General features: G+C 38.7%; 1 protein-coding gene and 1 non-coding gene across 7 annotated transcripts in view; both read left to right on the top strand.

Moving 5' to 3' along the window:
• The window catches only part of Rps6ka5 (ribosomal protein S6 kinase A5), a 164,153-nt gene that overhangs the window by 65,145 nt on the left and 79,795 nt on the right, over positions 1-19,213 (top strand). For 3 of the 6 annotated variants that reach the window (XM_076551233.1, XM_076551234.1, XM_076551237.1), the window contains one exon: positions 9,607-9,825. The exons of 1 other annotated variant lie outside the window; for it this stretch is intronic. In XM_076551233.1, coding sequence (XP_076407348.1) covers positions 9,607-9,825 — 219 coding nt within the window. Of the gene's footprint in view, positions 1-1,592; positions 1,699-9,606; positions 9,826-16,589; positions 16,737-19,213 lie in introns of those variants that run through there. 2 more of the 6 variants (XM_076551235.1, XM_076551238.1) reach the window with 2 other exon arrangements.
• On the top strand, positions 14,811-14,913 carry LOC121822660 (U6 spliceosomal RNA). Its single transcript, XR_006063828.1, has one exon. It is a non-coding gene; the product is annotated as a U6 spliceosomal RNA (small nuclear RNA).

Raw genomic sequence — 19,213 nt, 5'->3', positions numbered from 1 at the left:
TTAGAGCTGGGAGTTTGTGCCAGGTCATGTTATATGTGGAAAAGCATCTCTTTTTTCCATGTTGATTAGCTCTTGAGAAGGGTGTGTGGCCAGGCCTTGTGATTACTTCTTACATAGTTATGGCAGAGTATAAGCAGAAGCTATATATAGATGTCACTATGTTAAGATTTTCCTGTTCTAAAATGCTAGCAGCTAGGTTTCCTGAGGTCACTTTCACCGGAGTGTAGCAGGAACTAAGATTTAACACTAGAATTAAAAGGGCTTACTTCATGACAGTCCACTGTCCTTCTTAAATGTCCAGCTATTGCTCTGTGCTACAGATCTAAATCACAAGATTATCTATAAAGACCCACTTTCAACTAAGTCAAAGTCATCAACAAACACTTAGTAACACTCTAGACAACTCTTTTCTCTGCTGTTTTCCTGTCTGCTTGTTTGCTTATTCATTTTTTCTTTTCACGCACTTAGCATTGGATTTTTTTTTTCCACTCTCATATATTACATCTCAATCACAGTATCCCCTCTCTCCCCTTCCCCGGTCTCTGCTCCCCCCTCCTCAGATCCATGCCTCCTCCATCTCCTCTCAGAAAAGAGTAGACCTCCCTGGGACATCAACCAAACACCACATAATATGCTCAATAAGACCAAGCACATAACATCACATCAAGTCTGGATGAGGCAACCTAGTAGAAGGAAAAGGATCCCATAAGTAGCTGAGAGTCAGAGACAGCTCCCACTCCCACTGTTAGAAGCCCCACAAGAACATCAAGCTACTCAGCCATAACATATATGCAGAGGACATAGGTCATACCCCTACAGGCTTTCTGATCTCTGCAATCCCCCATGAGTCCCGGTCAAATGATTCTCTGAGTCATGTTCTCTTTGTGTCCCTGACCCCCTTGGTTCCTCTGATCCTTCCTCCTCCACAGGACTACCCAAGATCTGCCTAATGTTTGGCTGTGGGACTCAGCATCTGCTCCCATTCGTTGCTGGATGAAGTCTCTCTGGTCTCTTTGGTGAGGATTCTGCTAGGCTCTGGTCCCAGAACACTGCAGGCAGGGCAAACTAGGTCAAAGGTTGGCTGTGTTGATGTCCCAAATCCCTCCTCTTGAGGCCTTGCCTGGCTACAGAAGATGGCCGGATCAGGCTTGATGTCCCCCATTACTATAGGGGTGTTTCCTAGGCTTACTCTCATAGATTCCATGGAGTTTCCATTGCACTAGGTTTCCACCTAGCCCCCGGAATGCTCTTCAGTTCCAGTAATTTCTCCCAATATTGCCCTCCCCCAGTTGATCCCTCCTGTTCCCAACCCCACCTAGCCCCAAGTCCACAAGCAAAATCTATTTCCCCTTCCTAGGAAGATCCTTGCATCCCCCCTTAAATCCTCTCTGGGTCTGTAGATCATAGTATGATTATCTTTTACTTTACAGCTAGTGTCCACTTATAAGTGAGTACATACCATGTTTGTCTTTCTCAGTCTGGGTTACCTCACTCAATGTTTTTTTTCAAGTTCTATCCATTGGCCTGAAAATTTCATGATGTCATTGTTTTTAACATCTGAGTAATACTCCATTGTGTAAATGTATCACATTTTCTTTATCCTTTTCTAGGTTGTTTCCAGTTTCTGGCTATTATGAATAAAGCTGCTGTGAACATAGTTGAACAAGTGTCCTTGTGGTAGGATGGAGCATTCTTTAGGTATATGCCCAAGAGTGATATAGCTGGGTCTTAAGGTTCTGGATCCCCAATTTTCTAAGAAACTGCTATATTGGTTTCCAAAGTGACTGTACAAATTTACACTTGTACAAATAGTGGAAGAGTGTTTCCCTTGCTCCATATTTCTCACCAGCATGAGCTGTCACTTGTGTTTTTGGTATTAGCCATTCTGACAGGTATAAGATAGAATCTCAAAAATCATTTTGATTTGCTTTTCCCTGATGGCTAAGGATGTTGAACACATTTTTAAGTGTTTCTCGGCCATTTGTGATTCCTATGCTAAGAATTCTCTGTTTTATTTTAAATAGGTTTATTTAGTTTGTTGATGTCTAGTGTCATGAGTTTTTATATATATATTTGGAGATCAGCCCTCTGTCTGATGTGGAGTTGGTGAAAATCTTTTCCCATTCTGTAGGCTGCTACTTTGTCCTATTGACAGTGTCCTGTTGTGGAATATTATTTTAAGATGTGTTACATTTGTTTATGCTGTGGAACATTTGTTTTAATTATGCAAAGATGTTTAACTCTGTGAAGCTGTGTTACTTTGCCTGTCTGAAATACCTGATTGGTTTAATAAAGAGCTTAACGGTCAATAGCAAGGCAGGAGAAAGCGTAAACGAGGCTGGCAGGCAGAGAGAATAAATAGAAGTCTGGGAAGAAAGGAAGAGAGAAAGATCAAGGAGCAAGAGATATCAAAGAGTAAGAAAAGAAGGGTCAGCCACCCAGCTAGCCATGGAGTAAGAGTGAAAGTAAGATATGCAGAAGTAAGAAAAGGAAGCCCAGAGGCAAAAGGTAGATAGGATAATTTAAGTTAAGGAAAGCTGGATAAAAACAAGCCAAGCTAAGGACAGCCATTTATAACTAAGAATAAGCCTCTGTGTGATTTATTTGGGAGTTGAGTGATGGGCCCCCCGAGAAGCCAAAAAGTAAAAAAACCACAACAACATTGTCCTTTGCCGTATAGAATCTTTTCAGTTGCATGAGGTCAACCCCATTTATTAATTGTTGATCTTAGTGTCTATGCCATTGATATTCTGTTCAGGAAGTTGTCTCCTGTGCCAATGTGTTCATGGCTATTCACTACTTTCTCTTCTATCAGGTTCAGTGTATCTGGTTTTATGTTGAGGTCTTTGATTCACTTGGGCTTGAGTTTTGTGCAGTGTGATAGATATGGATCTATTTGTATTCTTTTACGACCCAACATCCAGTTAACCCAGCACCATTTGTTGAAAATGCTTCTTTTGTTTTCAGTATTTCTGGCTTCTTTATCAAAAATCAAGTGTCCATAGATGTGTGGATTTATGTCTGGGTCTTCCAGTTGATTCCATTAATCAACATGTCTGTTTTTATGCCAATACCATGCAGTTTTTATTACTACAGCTCTGTAGTGCAGCTTGAAATCAGGGATGGTGATACCTCTAGAAGTTCTTTTATTGTATAGGATTATTTTTAGCTATCCTGGGTCTCTGGGTCTTTTGTTTTTCCATATGAAGTTGAGTATTGTTCTTTCAAGGTCTGTAAAGAACTTTGTTGGATATTTGATAGAGATTTTAGCATTGGATTTCTATGATGTATGAGTTCCAGAGCTATTTGCTAATGAAAAAGTAAGTAAAATCATACCTCGTCTGGGATTTTGTTAATTCATTGAGTAGTGGAAAGTCAGTGATGTAATCCTATAATTAAATGTAAAAGTACATTTATGATAATTTTAATGAAAGGAATGCATTGGGTTATTAGAGTGTAAAATAAGAGTTATGGTCATCTGAGAAATTAGAAAAGGGTGACTGAACCAAGGTCTGCAGAAATAAGCCAAGTGTCAAGGCACGAATGTGGGGATCGAGAGGATAAGGTAGCCAATTTAAACTTCTGAGGTTCTGTTAAAGATGCTCTGAATTTTAAGAACAATGAGGACTGGGGTGTTTTGAACACAGAAGGTTTTTTTTTTTTAAGTTAGATGACAACACAAAAGATGTGTTTATCAGGTTATGGATGAAAGCAAGCTGGAAAGCATAGCTTGAAAAGTTGATGTGCCTGACCCTGTTTAAAAGATTCTAATAATCCAGGAGGAGGAGAGGATTACATTTCAACAATAGTATAATCCTTTAGTTATTAGACAGTCTCTTGTTTGATGCAGTTGAGACTTGTGGTTAGTCAAAGAAAGCAGGACTCATTAAAGAAGAACAGTTCTATGTATTACTTGGAACACTGTTTTTTTTTTCACTTAAAATGTACCCATATACATTCATTACCAATGTTTAGCTGCAGGCATATTATTTGAGAACTGGCTCGTAATGGTTTAGTTTGCTAAAAGTCACACTTGTAATGCTTCATCCAAAAGTAACAGTTTCAGATTCTTTGAAGTGGAGTAGGAACTAGACACATTTGAAGTAATCTGACTGCAAAGGCATCTTGGATTTAATTTTTTCTTGGCCTTTCCCACACCTAGTATTTTAGAAGTTCCTTTTTTAAATGTCTTACATTTATCTAATCTGTTCTGAACAATCAGCCTCATTTTTTTCATTCAATTTCTGTGGTTTATGTAATATTTAATGATAGTGTACTACAGAGCAACATATATAAAAAGAGTAAACATGTAGGGCAGCAAGTATCAATGACAGGTGGGAAGTTTATGAGTGAAGCATATGGGAACCATAGACATAAGTGTTGATTATTCAGGCCCACTTGGAGAATGAATGCCAGTCTTGGGAATTCTAAGTGCTGTTTAAAAAAAAACACAATAGTTTGATATGAACTTAAATAATAAGAGGTTTGTACAATGTATAGTTTTAAAGAGCAATGGAAAAATTTTGAGTGACAGGAACAGGGGTCTCAAGGTGGTTGTAGCATTGCAATCACAGTGAGAAAAGCATGCCCAGGTTCAGCAGCATAAGAAAGGACATAAGCCAGAGGCTTTCTGAACAGTGGCCCTTAACCTTTTATGCCCTGTGAGTACTTCACTTAAAATAATGCATGTGAACAAAAATATAAAGTTTACATATCTTTAATTACATTTGATTATTTCATTGTTATTTAACTTTCTGTGGCTATGATTAAAAAATCTCCAAGAACAATATAAAGGGAACAGTTATTTATTTGGCTTACAGTCTCAGAGGTTTTTGGCTTTGTTGATTCCCTAGTCCTTGGCTTCATTGCTTTTTTTAGAGGGGGAGGGACCCGTGAGAACAGTAAATACATCATGGTTGAGGGAGTAAATGACAGAGGCTGTTCACCTCATAGCAGACAGGAAGCAAGGAATGAGGAATGGACAGGGGACCAGGTATGATAAGCTCCAAATTTCTTCGACTAGTCCCTACCCTCTGGTTTTCACCATGAGTAGAGCCGTCATTGGCCACTAAGTATTTAACAGATGAGCCTATGTAGGGCATTTTATATTTAAACTACAGTACTTGGAGAAGTGATACATTTATAGGTGGACTATAAAAATATTTTTAAACAAATTTAATTGAAATTTAAAATTAAAGACTAATGAACATTTATCTATTTTGCGTGTGTGTGTGTGTGTGTGTGTGTGTGTGTGTGTGTGTGTGTGTGTTATATGCACCTGTGTATCTTGGTGCATGTACCCTTCCCTTGGGTTCTTGCAGAAGGCATAGGAGAAATGTTGAGTATCTTGCTGTATCCCTCTGTACTTTATTCCTTTGAGATAGGGTCTTTGAACCTGCAGTGCAGAAGCCTAGTGGGCCTCTCTCTCTTCTCCTCACAGTGCCTGGCCATGCCTGGCTTTTTTCTGGCACTGGGGATTTGAACTTAGGTTCTCATGTTTGTGCAGAAAATGCTCTTACCTGCTGAGCCAATTCCCCAGACCCTACTTGAACATTTTAATAAATTCAAATTCTATAAATAAAATGGTAATTGAATAAAAAAATTATGTAAAATTTCCCCAATACTGCAAATACATTTTCAATGTGTTTTCTTTCTTGGTGTGGTGATTTGAGTGATAAAATTTTTCCATAGTCTCAGGCATTTAAATAGGTGGTCCCTAGTTGGTGGCACTATTTGGCTGGGTTAGGAGGTGTGGCCTTGCTGGAGGAAGTGTCAGTGGTGAAGAAGGCTTTGAGAGTTGAAGGACTGTACCATTTGTAGTTGACTCTGCTTCCTGTTCACAGTTCAAGAAATGAGCCCTCAGCTTCTGCTTCAACTGCAGAACTCATACCTTCTGTTTGCTGCTATCATACCTCCCCACCGTGACAGACTCTTATCCCTCTGGAACTGCAAGCCAAATAAACTGTTTATCATTCGTTTTGATCACAATGATAGAAACATCATGTGGTTATTTTTGTTCAAACTAAACTGTGGGCTACAGGATGTGATGTGCCATTCCATAAGCTTCAGTCCACCTACCTCCTGCTCACAGCTCTGGCTGTGGACACCGTCATGAGGAAGTGTGCATGCAAACTGGGAGCCACAGTAACTTCCTACTGGAGTTGCTTCTGGTGGGCATTTCTTCACAGCAGCGAGGAAGTAACAAATACACATGGCAGTAAGGATGATTGCCTGTTATTTGACCAGTATACATTGTCATCCTATGCTCTTTTATGCTTGTCTGGAGTGAAATACAGCTTTGAAAAAAACGATACAGGAGTGAATGAAACAATGTTTACAAACGATCAGAACATGTGAGTGAACACTCCTGTGGTGAGGTCTTAAGGTCATATTACTTTAAGATTGGCTTAAAGAGTAAGGAGATTAAATGTTATTGCTTTTAAATATTTTGAAAAGTTATTTTAAAAAAAAATAACATTTTTTTTATCCAGATAATATAGAAGGACCAACAAAGAATATTAAGAACAAAGCTTAATATGAAAACAAACAATATGAAGAACATTTTCTACCATTTAGAGCTGATTATCAATGAAACGATAAGCTGCCCTGGAAAATTTTCTTATCTCAGAAGTAGTAACACTGGGTTCATTGCACTGTTAGAATGCCTCACCTGCATTGTGGTTTCCGTTTAACATCTGGTTTCTTATTTATTTTCTGATAAGATCACTCATTTTAAGGGACTCGACAGAAGCAGAGCTAAGAGTGTACACCTAGAAGTTGGGCTAAATTGGGTTAATGTGATCATAAATGAGGGAGCAATTGTTCTATATTTGAATTTCCTCTTCTATTAATTGAAATGATCATCCAGCACCTCTTAGGAAGATGTTTAAAGAACAGAAAAAGCTAATGTGTGTAAAGTACCTGGCAAGTACTCTGTTTTATGTGCTTATACCCTGTGTCTGTCACAGAATCCACATTCTTTTGTTACAGACAAATATGGTGTGCTAGGAAGAAGCTGTTTCAGGTGTTTTGGTGATGTAGAAAGGATTCTTACATTCCGGAGACTAGATAGATTTTATAACTTGTAGGACCATAGCCTTTTAGAGATTGGCGTCTGGGAGAATGTAAGTTGGAGGTGGGTACTGTGTATGTATGTAAGGAGCATGGAAGCACCATGCCTGAGTAGGACTCTACTCCCTCCCCAGTTTGTATAGTGGCTGCCTCTGTTGGAAGATAAAGTACATCTCATTAGAATGCTTTCTATCTTGGTTTCATTGCTGCTGTACAAAATATGCTGTTCCAGTTTCATTCTTTAGGTTGATTGTTAGATCCTGAAAGTTGTAATTTTCTTTCTTGATTCACTTCAGCCTTTGAGATCTCAACCTGTAATTATCACATACTTAAATATAATACAAACTTTTCTGAAGTTTTTCTGTCTTCCAGAGTATGTTAAACATTTTATAGCATCGGTTTATTATACTCTAGAAAATCAGGTTTCTAGCATTCAGGAGGAATTTGGTTTTTTCATTCTTTTACAGATAGAGTGAGCCTGGAAGGCACTACTTGAATTTGAATTAGGGCTGTGCTGCTGCTGCTTTCTTTTCTTCTTTCTTTTTTCCTTTTCTTGTCTTGAAAATGTCACCATTATTATCCTGGGAATTTCTAAGAGAGAGAAAGGGAGTGAGGGAGCAAGGAGGAAGCCATAGAGCGGAGCCTCTTTTTTCTGGGCCCCATAGACCAGAATCCTGGGGATGGAGGACTCCTTTGCCAGCTCAGGCAGTAGGACAGGAATGGGGCTGGCTCTTCTCCACACACTTGTTCATTTGTTTACCTTTTCTCTAGATCAAGTCTTTTGGCCAGTTCCTTAATTACTCGGAACTCGTTTCCTTATCTCTGAAATAGAACTACTGAAAGTACCCCTTCCCTGGTGAGGATTAAGTGAAAAGTGAAGTAGTGTGTAGAAGGGTGTGTTTAGCTGAGAGCCTGGCATGAGCTAGTCCACCTCAGTGTTGGAATCTTTCCCTCAGGATTAGTCTAGTCTAGCATCCATCTGTGGCATATCAAGTGTCACTACCAAGCTAGTTCTTAAAGAACAGAACTGAATCAGAGTGCAGAGTCCTTCCCATGAAGCTCTCTTACTCTAGTAGGTGGATGATAATAGAATTATGGGCTAAATACAGGGAGCTATGAGCAAGGTAATAGTAACTGTGACCTGGATCAAAACTGAGCCCAACTCAAAGTGATCTGAGTACATCATTTAATTCCTGAAATAGAATTGAGCATAACCATTCCAAGACACATTTGAATTTCAAAGCCTTCCTCCTCCTTTTTCTCCTTTCCTGCTTTCTCTGCCTCATCCTCTTCTTCTTCCTCCTCCCCCACTCCCTACCTCCTTATTCTCTTTGGGGAAAAAAATTCAGGGAAGCTGCTCTTCCCACAAGGCTCCAATTCCTTCATTGGAGGAGCAGTACCACATACAGGATTGTGCCTCCCACGGCCTTCACTTATGAAACACATAATGAGAATGACCCAGAGAGCTGTAAATTCTTTCTGCCTAGAGATTTAAAGGGGTTTCTATCTATATTGCCTTCAGTTTGGGGTATTTTAACATTTGTTACCTGTAAAGATCTTGTTTGTTTTATATAATGTCTGTTTATATTGCTTTGGTTCTAAAAGAATAAATACAGAAGAACACCTGAAGCACTTCGTTTATTTGTGTGTATTAGACTCTTATTAAGAACTGCCTTGGAGAACTGGGGCCATGGCTCAGTGGTTAAAGTGCTTACCATGCAAGTGTGAGGGCCGGAGTTTGTGACCTGCCTGTAATTCCAGCAAGATTGGAGGGTGGAGAGACGATTCCCAGAGCAAGCTGGTTAGCAAAATTAGCTGTATTGGTGAGTTCTGGATTTGATTGAGAGACTTTGCCTAAAAGGGAGAAGAAGCACAGTCAAAGATGATTCTGGACATCAACTTCTGACCTCTGTATGTATGTGAAAAAGCATGTTCACACACATGCCAACATGCATACAACATACCTTATATGAAGATGGAAAAGGAAAACAATTCTTGGAGACTGGAAATAATGATACTCACTTGGAATCTCGGACCTTAGGAGGCAGGCCAGGCAGGGGCACATACTGAGACCCTTTCTTAAAATAAATAAATAAAAAGGGAAGGAGGAAAGAAAAAGAAGAGTGAATTCCAATAGCAAATATATACCTCAAGGTTTTATCTGATGTCAGAAATGTCCTACTTGTTCCTGAATTGGACTGTGGTTAGCTGACCATAATAACAGTTAGTTTCTCAGACCTAAAAATATTGAGAAGAGAATAACATTTAGAATGAAAGCAGAACTTTAGCAGCAGTGGCTAAATATGTAAATATTGGAGGTTAGACCTAGAAATATGTTTGGTAAAAGGCTGAAGAAATTATCAAAGAACTATTTGAAACAGCACTGAACATGCTTTTCCCTTGAAAGAGTGTTTTTGTGTGTGTGTTGGCTGGTTGCATTAATTTTATTTCCATAAATTACCATTTTGCCGATGTAGCATTTTAATTCTTTTTTTTTTTTTCAGCTTATGGGAAATTTTTTCTTTTCTTTTTCAGCTTATGGGAAAGTATTTCTAGTTCGTAAAATAAGCGGTCATGATGCTGGAAAGCTGTATGCCATGAAAGTTTTGAAAAAGGCAACAATAGTTCAAAAGGCTAAAACTACAGAGCACACAAGGACAGAACGACAAGTTCTGGAGCACATTAGACAGTCGCCATTTTTGGTGACACTGCACTATGCTTTCCAGACAGAGACCAAACTTCATCTCATCTTAGGTAAGTGTCCATTGTTGTCATACTTTCTATGAGAACATTTTTCTTTAGGTCTTGAGGCAACATAGTATGGACTTAGAAGAAATTGTTTTGCCTCTTATTCTCTTTGTGGTGGCATTTCTGTTAGCGTCTTGCTTTGGAAGTGAGGTCCCCAGCATGAAGAAGTTTGTATACCTCTTTTCCACACTCCCTGATTATTCAGTATACATTCAAGCAATGCAAGGAACTTGATGGCCAGGTGGGCTCTGATTTGTGCTTTAGTTCTCAAGAATGTGCAGGTTTGGGCTGACAGGACAGCTGTGTGATCCAATGGTTAGGCCTAGTCTCTGTCTCTCTCTCTGTCTGTCTCTTTCCCTCTCTCTCCGAATCAAGATGTAGCACTCTCAGTTACTGCTCCAGTGCCTGCCTGTATGCTTTCCGTACTCCCTGCCATGACCAGGAAACTGTAAGCAAGCCCCCAATTAAATGCTTTCTTTTATAAGAGTTGCCTTGGTTATGATGTCTCTTCACACACTAGAGTAATGAGTAAGACATTTCCTAACTAATATGTTTTTATTTTACTCAGTACTCAGTTGTTGACTTTATCTATAGCTGTCAAACAAACCACCTAGAATGGAGTAGCTAAACGATGATTTATTTTCTTAAGAATCTGGGGAGCTGGGAAAGGCATTTCTCTACAGCTTTAGGCTGTTCTCACTTACATGGTATGTAGTAGAAGAGCTAGCCGGGTCAGAAGATCCATGGTAGATAGAGTTTCCTATCTGACAATTAGTGCTGTTGTTGGCTGGGCCACCTTGTTTCTCTCCAGTGTGGCTTCCCATCCTTTAGTACAGCGGGTCAGCTTCTTCATCCTGGCAGCTTGAGAGCAGCCCATGAAGTCTGCTGAGAGTGGAATAGTGGAGGTTGAACAGCTCATCCAGGAACTCAGGCAGTCTTTCTGTCAACACATGATCAGCCTAGATTTGTATCTTGCTGGAGGGCAACTGCAAAGAGTTTGTGGTCAGCTACCAAACAAGTCTGTGTTCAGATATAACAAATTACAAATGGTTTGTCCAGTCCAGGAAAACTTCCTTGCCTATGTCTTTTAGATTATTTTTACTTCTACTGAATTTTAGTATTTGGGAAGTTAGATATAAAGGTTAGATTGAAGTTAGACATTTGGAGCTGGACTATACAGTAAGAATATTTCATATTGTAAAGCATTAGAAGAAATCTGTTATCTGGTTGTTACTAATTCAGAAATGCTAAAATTGGATTAGTAGATGACTATATGAGTCCTTCATTATAATCTTACATTTTCCCCCTTAAAAGTAAATACATTCTGTGTGGTATTTTGAAACTATATGATTTTAGCATACTAAAGCATGGTTAATATAACAAAACAAGTTATGTCATCTTCATACCAATTCTTAAAGATTTTCCTTGGTCTTTAAGATTTCTGCGTAGTACTCCATTCCACTTCATTGTGTTCTTGTGTAGTTCCCTATGACTGGATCCTTAAGCTGTTGTTTGTAGTTTTGTCTTATGTTGTTCCTTCAGGGTTTAACTTATACATGTATTGTTTTCAAGTTTAATAGAAAAATCATTTGGGCAGAATCTGTATTGTAACCATCTGTGATTGTGTCAAATACACTGCATGCATGTGTGTGTTTCTGTACTTGGTGTATCATCAAATTTCTGGATGTTTGTGCATTTTTTAAATGGAGAGCAGTGTGTAACTATAGGGTCAACTTTGTTTTTATTTTCTCTCCTGAGGCTGGCATCTTTTTATATTCTTGAAGAGCCATATAATATGTTCTGAGTTTGTATAGTTCTGAGAATTACTTATTTGTACTCTTTGCTCATTTTTTTCTTCTCAGATTCTAAGACCTCTTAGAAAGATTTGCTGTTTGTGATAACTATTTCCCCTTTTTACTTTTTCACTTTTTTACTTTTTTACAATGCTTTTATCAAACAAACTGAATTTTATATACAGTAGAATTTATTTTTAAAATTGTTCTTATGACCTCAATTTTGAGTCATAATTGAAAGACTTTTGTTTCTCTTAAGTTTAGAAAGGAATTTGCTGGTTTCCTTTTTTAGTATTTGGGAAGTTAGATATAAAGAATATCTAACTTATTTAGTTATTTGCATGGTTCTTGTTTTTGTTTGGAGAACTTTGATCCACATAGAGTTTTTCTTTGAGTATGACAAGAAGTAAGGATCCAGCTTTTTAAACGGCCACTCCGTTTTCCTGCATTTTTGAGAGAAAAGCTCATTTTTTACCCTGACTCAGGTTTTTCATCCACGATCGTTTCATGTGTTTGGATATATTTCTTGACCTTCTCTTCTGTTCGGCTTATTCAATAATGCCGAGCACCATACTGGAATACCTTTAAATAGGCATCACGGCGTATTCTAGTATTCAGTAATAACAGTTCTCCAACAACCCTTGCTTTTTATTGCTGATGGTCAGAACTTTATGGAGGGCTATTTCCTGTTATTTTTCCACATGAGATTTATAGTAAATTGTCTTGTTCTAGGGGGAGAAAAAAAGTTGATAGTGGGTTTTACTGGTATTTCTTTAAATTAAAAAATGAACTTTGAGCGAACTGACATTTTGATGACACTAATGTCTAATGACACTGATGGCTAATCCTGTTCAAGAAGATGGTCGGTCCTTGCTTATAGGAATCTGCATCTGAGATCTTCAAGAGTGTTTGAACATTTTCTTCCTACCTGTGTGTCTTGGATTAATATCGAACTTCCTGTCATTGCTATTGTAAACACCACCGACTCTGTCTTACAGCTGAAGGCTTCACTTTTTTTTACAGTAATTTTATACCTTGAGATCTTACTGCCTTGTTCCTTCTCAGCCTGCCCTAGGACATGCTGTTGGTTTCTGTGACTTTCTTGTATCTCTTATTTTCCTGAACATTTAACTCAAGGAGATTTATAGCCATCCCTGCTGTTTTTCAGGATGTTTTAGAGATTGAAATCTAGGCTAACATCAAGTCATGGCTCACTGCAGAATGCTTGACAGGGCTTACTCCAAGGGGATAAAATTTGCTTGGTTGGCACAGGCTTCTCCAAATGAGATAATTATAATGATAGTAGTATCTTACCAGATGCTATCTGTGACATTTGTTTTTAGTAGCCAGTTATGGAATAGACTAACATTTCTAACAAAACTGAGCATGTATGATTGCTTCCCACAATAAGCTTTAATTATAATTATCTCTCATTTGTTTATATTCTATCTGCCATTCTCTAAGTCAGTAGGCAGTACTTTTTCTGACCAGTAAAGGGCCAGATGGTAACTATTTTAAGCTTTGCAAGCTTTTCAGTCTCTTTGACCATAGATTGTAGTAAACAAATAGGCAGAGTACAGTTCCAAAAAAAATTTTACTTATAGAATTGGTAGTGGACTAGATTTTCCTTCTGAGTTGTTATTTGACAACCCTTGTTCTAAACCCATCTCTTGATGTATACACACACACAAACACACACACACACACACACACACACACACACACACACACACACACACACACCTACACCTGAGTGCGTACATGTGGAACCTAAAGGTTGTTGACATTAGTTATTGTGCACAGTCTATCTCCACCTTATGTTTTGAGACAGGGTCTTTCACTGAACCTGGATCTCATCAGTTAGGCTAGACTGGAGACTCAAAAGGCCCCATAGGATTCTCTAGTCTTGGCCTCCCCAGCTCCAGTATTATAGGTGTGTGCCTCCATAGCTGGCTTTTTATGTTGGTTCTGGAAGTCTTCCATACTAGCAAGGCGTTTATTCACTGTGTCATCTCTCCAGCCCAATTAAGTCACATTTGTGTTTAAATATTTAAAATGTTGCTCTGTAGCATTAATAGCTCTTTAGGCTTCATCTTAACTATATGGAGTTTTTCCCTTTATATTTCTTGCAGCTTTTCCAAATCTTATAACATGGGCAGCTTACTCCTTTATAACTTTCTCTCTACCTGTGTTGATACAAGAAATATAAAAACATTTTCATCTATTCTCTTTTTTTGAGCTTATATTTTTTCAACAGAAATTGGAATTCTATGTGGGAAATAATCTGAACAAAACAGTTTCTCTTTTAGTAGTCTCTGAAAATGGTGATTTTTTTTTTCAGAACACCAGCTGATCTTTGACTTTAATAATCAAGTTAACCAGCAGGATTTATCAGACATCAAAGAATCAAGTTTCAAGTGTATTTATAAGGGTGATGCCAAGGAATATTCCTAATGAATGCAACATCAGTCTTGTAGACAGTTCTGTTCTCAGGTGTTATCATTTCAATGGGATTTGGATGTTTAACACATTAGAGTTCACTTTTGAGTTTTAGTTTTGTCTCAGAAATTGCAAAGGTGTTGATGCTTGATGAAATGGTAACAATGGTTCATTGTGCATTGTAGTCACTAATGTCACAGAACAGACAGAAACTGCTGCCAGACGTTCCTTCTTTTAAGTAAATACAGCTAGTTCTCAAGACTGAGAAGGCTTTCTGTGGTGGCTGTGATAAGCTGTAAGGTGTCACAGTATGGGGCGCGTGGGGGGAGGGTTGCACACGAAATGTGAAACAGAGAGGGTAGTGTGTGTGACTGGAGAGTGAAAACAGAAGAGAGGCTTTCCTTGAAAGCAGGAGGTTGGGATTGGCCTGTCAGCTCTGCTGCTTGCCGCCCACAGGTAGACACCACTGAAGCAGCTCTCTGGCTCCACCTGTGGTTCTGCTGGTGCATTCTTTGTGGGAAGCTGCAGTAAGGCGATGCCATGGGTTCTCAGCAGTCCTTTAAGCCTGCTGACATCTGCACTTGCTGATAAAAGCAAATGAACTTGAGGTAGTGGGGAGATTTCTGTAGCATTCAGCATTAAGTGCTGTGTACAGAGGTCATGAAAACCTGTAAGTGTGCTCCCTTTCAACAGAGGGAGTTCTCCACTTTGCTCCAATACAAAGGCTTCTTGCTAGAGATGTTAAAGAGTGCCAGGAGAGTGCTCAATTCAGCAGCACATATACTAAAGTTGGAATGATACAGAGAAGATTAGTATCCTGTACAAGGATAATAGGAAAATTCATGAAGCATTCCATATTTTTAAACGAGTGCCTTGAGAAAAAGTTGTTACAAATACAGCAGAATTTGACCTTTTTGTTTTGAAGTGTACCAAGTAGATAAATAATAGTCTATGCTTAAAAGACAAAATTGTGATTGAGAGCAAGTATCATTTTTAACTTAATGAAAATACTGGGTTTTTTTTTTTATTCATAGCAAGTCACTTTATTTGCAGTGGCTATTCTCTGTTTAATATTCACTCGAAAAGTTTTGATTTATGTTATCTGTTCTTCAGAACAACCCTGTAGATTATGGTTACTTATTTGTTTTTAATTTTTTTAATTTGACAGTTTCATACTTGTATATAATGAATTTTAGTTATTCTCACCTCCCTATATTACCTTCCTTATTATCCCCAGCTTCTTCCATTGAAACCTTTCTTCTTCCCAATAAGCTTCCTTCCTGCTTTCATGTCTTTTAATGTATGTGACCCATGGAATTTAAATGGGGCTTCTGCACGAGCCTGGTTAGGTTATTTACTAGGCAGCTTTATATCACCAAAAAGAGTGACACTCCTTTCCCCCAGCCACCATTAACTCAGTAACCCCTCAGGGAGGGGTGTGGTCTCATAAGCTCTTATCCCTTCTGTGATGAAATTTTGATGGTCCTAATCTTGTAAAGGTAACCATAGTTCATGAGTACATAGGTATGTCATGTTCAGAAGACATTGTTTTGCATTAGGCTTCCCCAGTATGGCTCTTAAATTCTTTTTGCCCTTTCTTCCATTATGTTCCCTTAATCTTGGGAGTGAGTATGTATGTATGTATGTATGTATGTATGTATGTATGTATGTATATGTGTGATATACATGTCCTTTTAACTACTGAGCACTCCATAGTCACTTTCTCTGCACTTTTGACTCACAGTTGTGAGTCTTAATATTTTAACTGTGTGCACTACAAAAAGAGCCTCCTCTGTTGAGGGCTGTACTCATCTATGAGTGCAAAGGGAAGTATTTAGAAGGCAGTTTGGTGCTATGTATGTTTAGCAAAATAATAATAGTAGGTTCTCCTCTTGGAACTATGATATCCACACCATGGGTTCATGGCTGGGTTTGCAGTACTAGACAAGGGTTCCATTCTGTGTAGCAGGCCTTAAATCCAATGGGAAGGTGGTATGTTGCCCCTATAGCATTCATGCCAATGTTGCAACAATCATACCAGATGGATTGTTATTGTAGCTCATAGAGTTTATCTTTGGGTAAGACTCTAGATGACTTCTCTTCTAGGAACCTTCATAGAATCTCTTATACCTAAAGTTTCATCCCTGTCTTCTCTCTGTCTGTAATGGCTTATCTGACTTCACTGAAAATAAATCAGATCTAGTTGCTACAAACTCAAATTTTCTTCCACTCTCCATCTTACTTTAAAATAATTTATATCTCAAGCTGGGTGTAGTGGTGCACGCCTTTAATCCCAGCACTTGGGAGGCAGAGGCAGGCAGATATCTGTGAGTTCGAGGCCAGCCTGGTCTACAGAGTGAGTGGCACCAAAGCTACACAGATAAACCCTGTCTCGAAAAAAAAAAAAAAAATTCATATCTTGGGACTGCCTCATAGATTGGCAGCGAGTAAAGATGTTGATTGTGATGGTTAGTGTTGATTGTCTACTTGACAGAATCTCCTTGGAAGATGGGCCTTCAGACATACCTTTGAGAATTATATTGATTATATTGATATGGGAAGACACACCCACTGGGTGACACCATTCCATGGATGAAATCCTAAACTATATAAATGTAGAAAGTGAGCTGAGCAGAAGCATGTATTTTTCCATCTCTGCTTCCTGATTGGATGTGTTGTAACCAGGTACTTCAAGTTCCCACACTTTGGCTTCCCTGCTATGGATTGTATCGTTGAACTATGAACCAGAATAATTGCTTTCCTCCTAAAATTGTTTTTGTCAAAATATTTTATCAAAGCAATAGGAAAAGAAATTAAGACATTGATAATAACAAGAGTTACAACTTGTTTTAGGACACACTGTTGATGTTGACAAAGTGATTTTATTTTTGATTATGTGAATATGTGTGTGGATTTGTGTATGTGGGTGCAGTGCCTAAAAAGTAGAAATGAGGGATTCAGACCCTCTGGAGCTGGAGTTTTAGGTGGTTGATAACCCTCTGACACCTGATGGGGGAGCTGGAAGCTGAACTTGGCTCCTCTGAAAGAACAGTATGTGCTCTTAGCCACTGAGGCATCTTACCAACCCCAGCTTCTGATTTTATTCATTTATTCATTCATTTATTCATTTATTTATTTATTTTGAGAAAGAACTTAATAAAACCTGGTAGTATTTACCAAATTCAATATGTAAATATGTTGTGACTCAGCAATCCAATTTTAGGACTCTGACCTACCAAATAATACCTGCCCAACTGGATAAAATATATTGTAACACAAATCCTAAAAGGTCTTACTAGGGGCTGGAGAGATGGCTCAGAGGTTAAGAGCACTGGCCGTTCTTCCAGAGGGCCTGAGTTCAATTCCCAGCAACCACATGGTGGCTCACAACCACCTGTAATGAGATCTGGTGCCCTCTTCTGGCCTGCAGTCACATATGCTGTATACACAATAAATAAGTAAATCTTAAAAAAAAAAAAAAAAAAAAAAAAAAAGTCTTATTAATAAAAGAAACTCAGGAGCCAGGTATTGGGGTGAATGCTGAAAGATCAGAGAAGCAGAACAAGCCACAGCTAACCTCACCTCGCCAACTTCTCAGCCTATCTTGTTTCCTCAAACTGGAAGACTCTGAGTCCTCATCCATATGGATCTCAGCTGAACTGCTGCTAAAAGCCTAAAAGCTTAAAAAGCCTCTAGTTCCTGGTCCTCAAGCCTTATATACCTTTCTGTTTCCTACCATCACTTCCTGGGATTAAAGGTGTGTGTCACCATGCCTGGCTGTTTCCAGTGTGGCCTTGAACTCACAGAGATCCATCTGGATCTCTGCCTCTGGAATACTAGGATTAAAAGTGTGTGCTATCTAACCTCTATGTTTAATATAGTGGCTGTTCTGTTCTCTGATCCCCAGATAAGTTTATTGGGGTGCACAATATATCTTGAAGACATTTATGTCAATATTTTCTTACTCTGTTATAAGAATGAGAATGTCAGTACAAATGTAGGTTGTCTGTAGGCCAGAAAATCTTAGATTTCTTTTCCAAGAATCACAAAGGAGAGGGGTTTGATAGGAATGAGACAAATATTTTTATGGTCACTTTTAGATGTTTTAATATTTACTTGCTGCTGGGCACCACACTGGGTATTTTTCATATATCAACTCGGTTAAATTGTTGCAAAGCAGCCATACAAAGATTGATGTATCTTGGTTGTGATAGAGATGAGGTGTCTTGAGCTAAATGGCTGGCATCTGAAGAAATCATGTGGAGTCTGTGCATCCAGCTCCTGTGTTACATTGTTGTGTCAGGAGAGGCAGCTTTATTTTAATAACAGATTGTGGAAAAAAAAAACTGTGTTGTCTATTTTGTTACCTTCTTTTATGTTTCCCAGTTTACTTTTCTTATTTACTCCTTAATAAGTCTTCTTGCCATATCCTCACGTTTGGGTCATTCCGCTGCTTAAAGTAGCGCACCCACTTTCATTTACTTGAAATGGGTGTTAGACATAGTAATTAGATTTTGTTTTTTGTCTGTGATAGCTGGATTTAAAAGGGACAGTTTTGTTCTGGCTCCTAGTTCCCATCTATTGTTTCTAACTCCATTGCATCTGGGCCTGTAATGAGGCTTAACATCATGATGGAAGGGCATGGTAGAAAAATCTCCTCACCTCTAATATCCAGGAAGCAGAGAACAGTAACAGGAAGGGGCCACAGGCAAGATAACACCTGTCAAAGACATGACCACAGCATTACATTTCCTCTAACCAGGCCCCACCTTGCACCGTCTTCCAATAGTTTCAGATTTTGAATTCATCAGTGGATTAATAATTAGATTCCTTGTGATGTAGTGCACTTTGAAAATGCCTGCATAAACATGCCTAGAGGCATGCTTTAGTGTAATCTAGGCATCTCTCCATCCAATCAGATTGACAATCAAGATTAACTATGACATACTCAACTCCATAGTCAGGCTTCCCGGCTAATCTGTCCAGCCTAGCCTATCTCATCTCCCGCTCAGTCTCCTCCTGTTCTGCTCTGCTACCTGTGCTGTAACTGAGCTAAATTATTTGCTTACTCCTCTGTAAACATGCATTTCCTGTTTAAAATTTTCTGTTTGAAAACTATTTCAGCATTTCCTAGCTGAGAGTGCCAGATGCAGTACTTGATC

The sequence above is a fragment of the Peromyscus maniculatus genome, chromosome 14, assembly GCF_049852395.1.
Source record: "Peromyscus maniculatus bairdii isolate BWxNUB_F1_BW_parent chromosome 14, HU_Pman_BW_mat_3.1, whole genome shotgun sequence".
Taxonomy (NCBI): domain Eukaryota; kingdom Metazoa; phylum Chordata; class Mammalia; order Rodentia; family Cricetidae; genus Peromyscus; species Peromyscus maniculatus.
The sequence above is the reverse complement of the archived record's forward strand: the minus strand, read 5'-3'. Positions and strand labels throughout refer to the sequence as shown.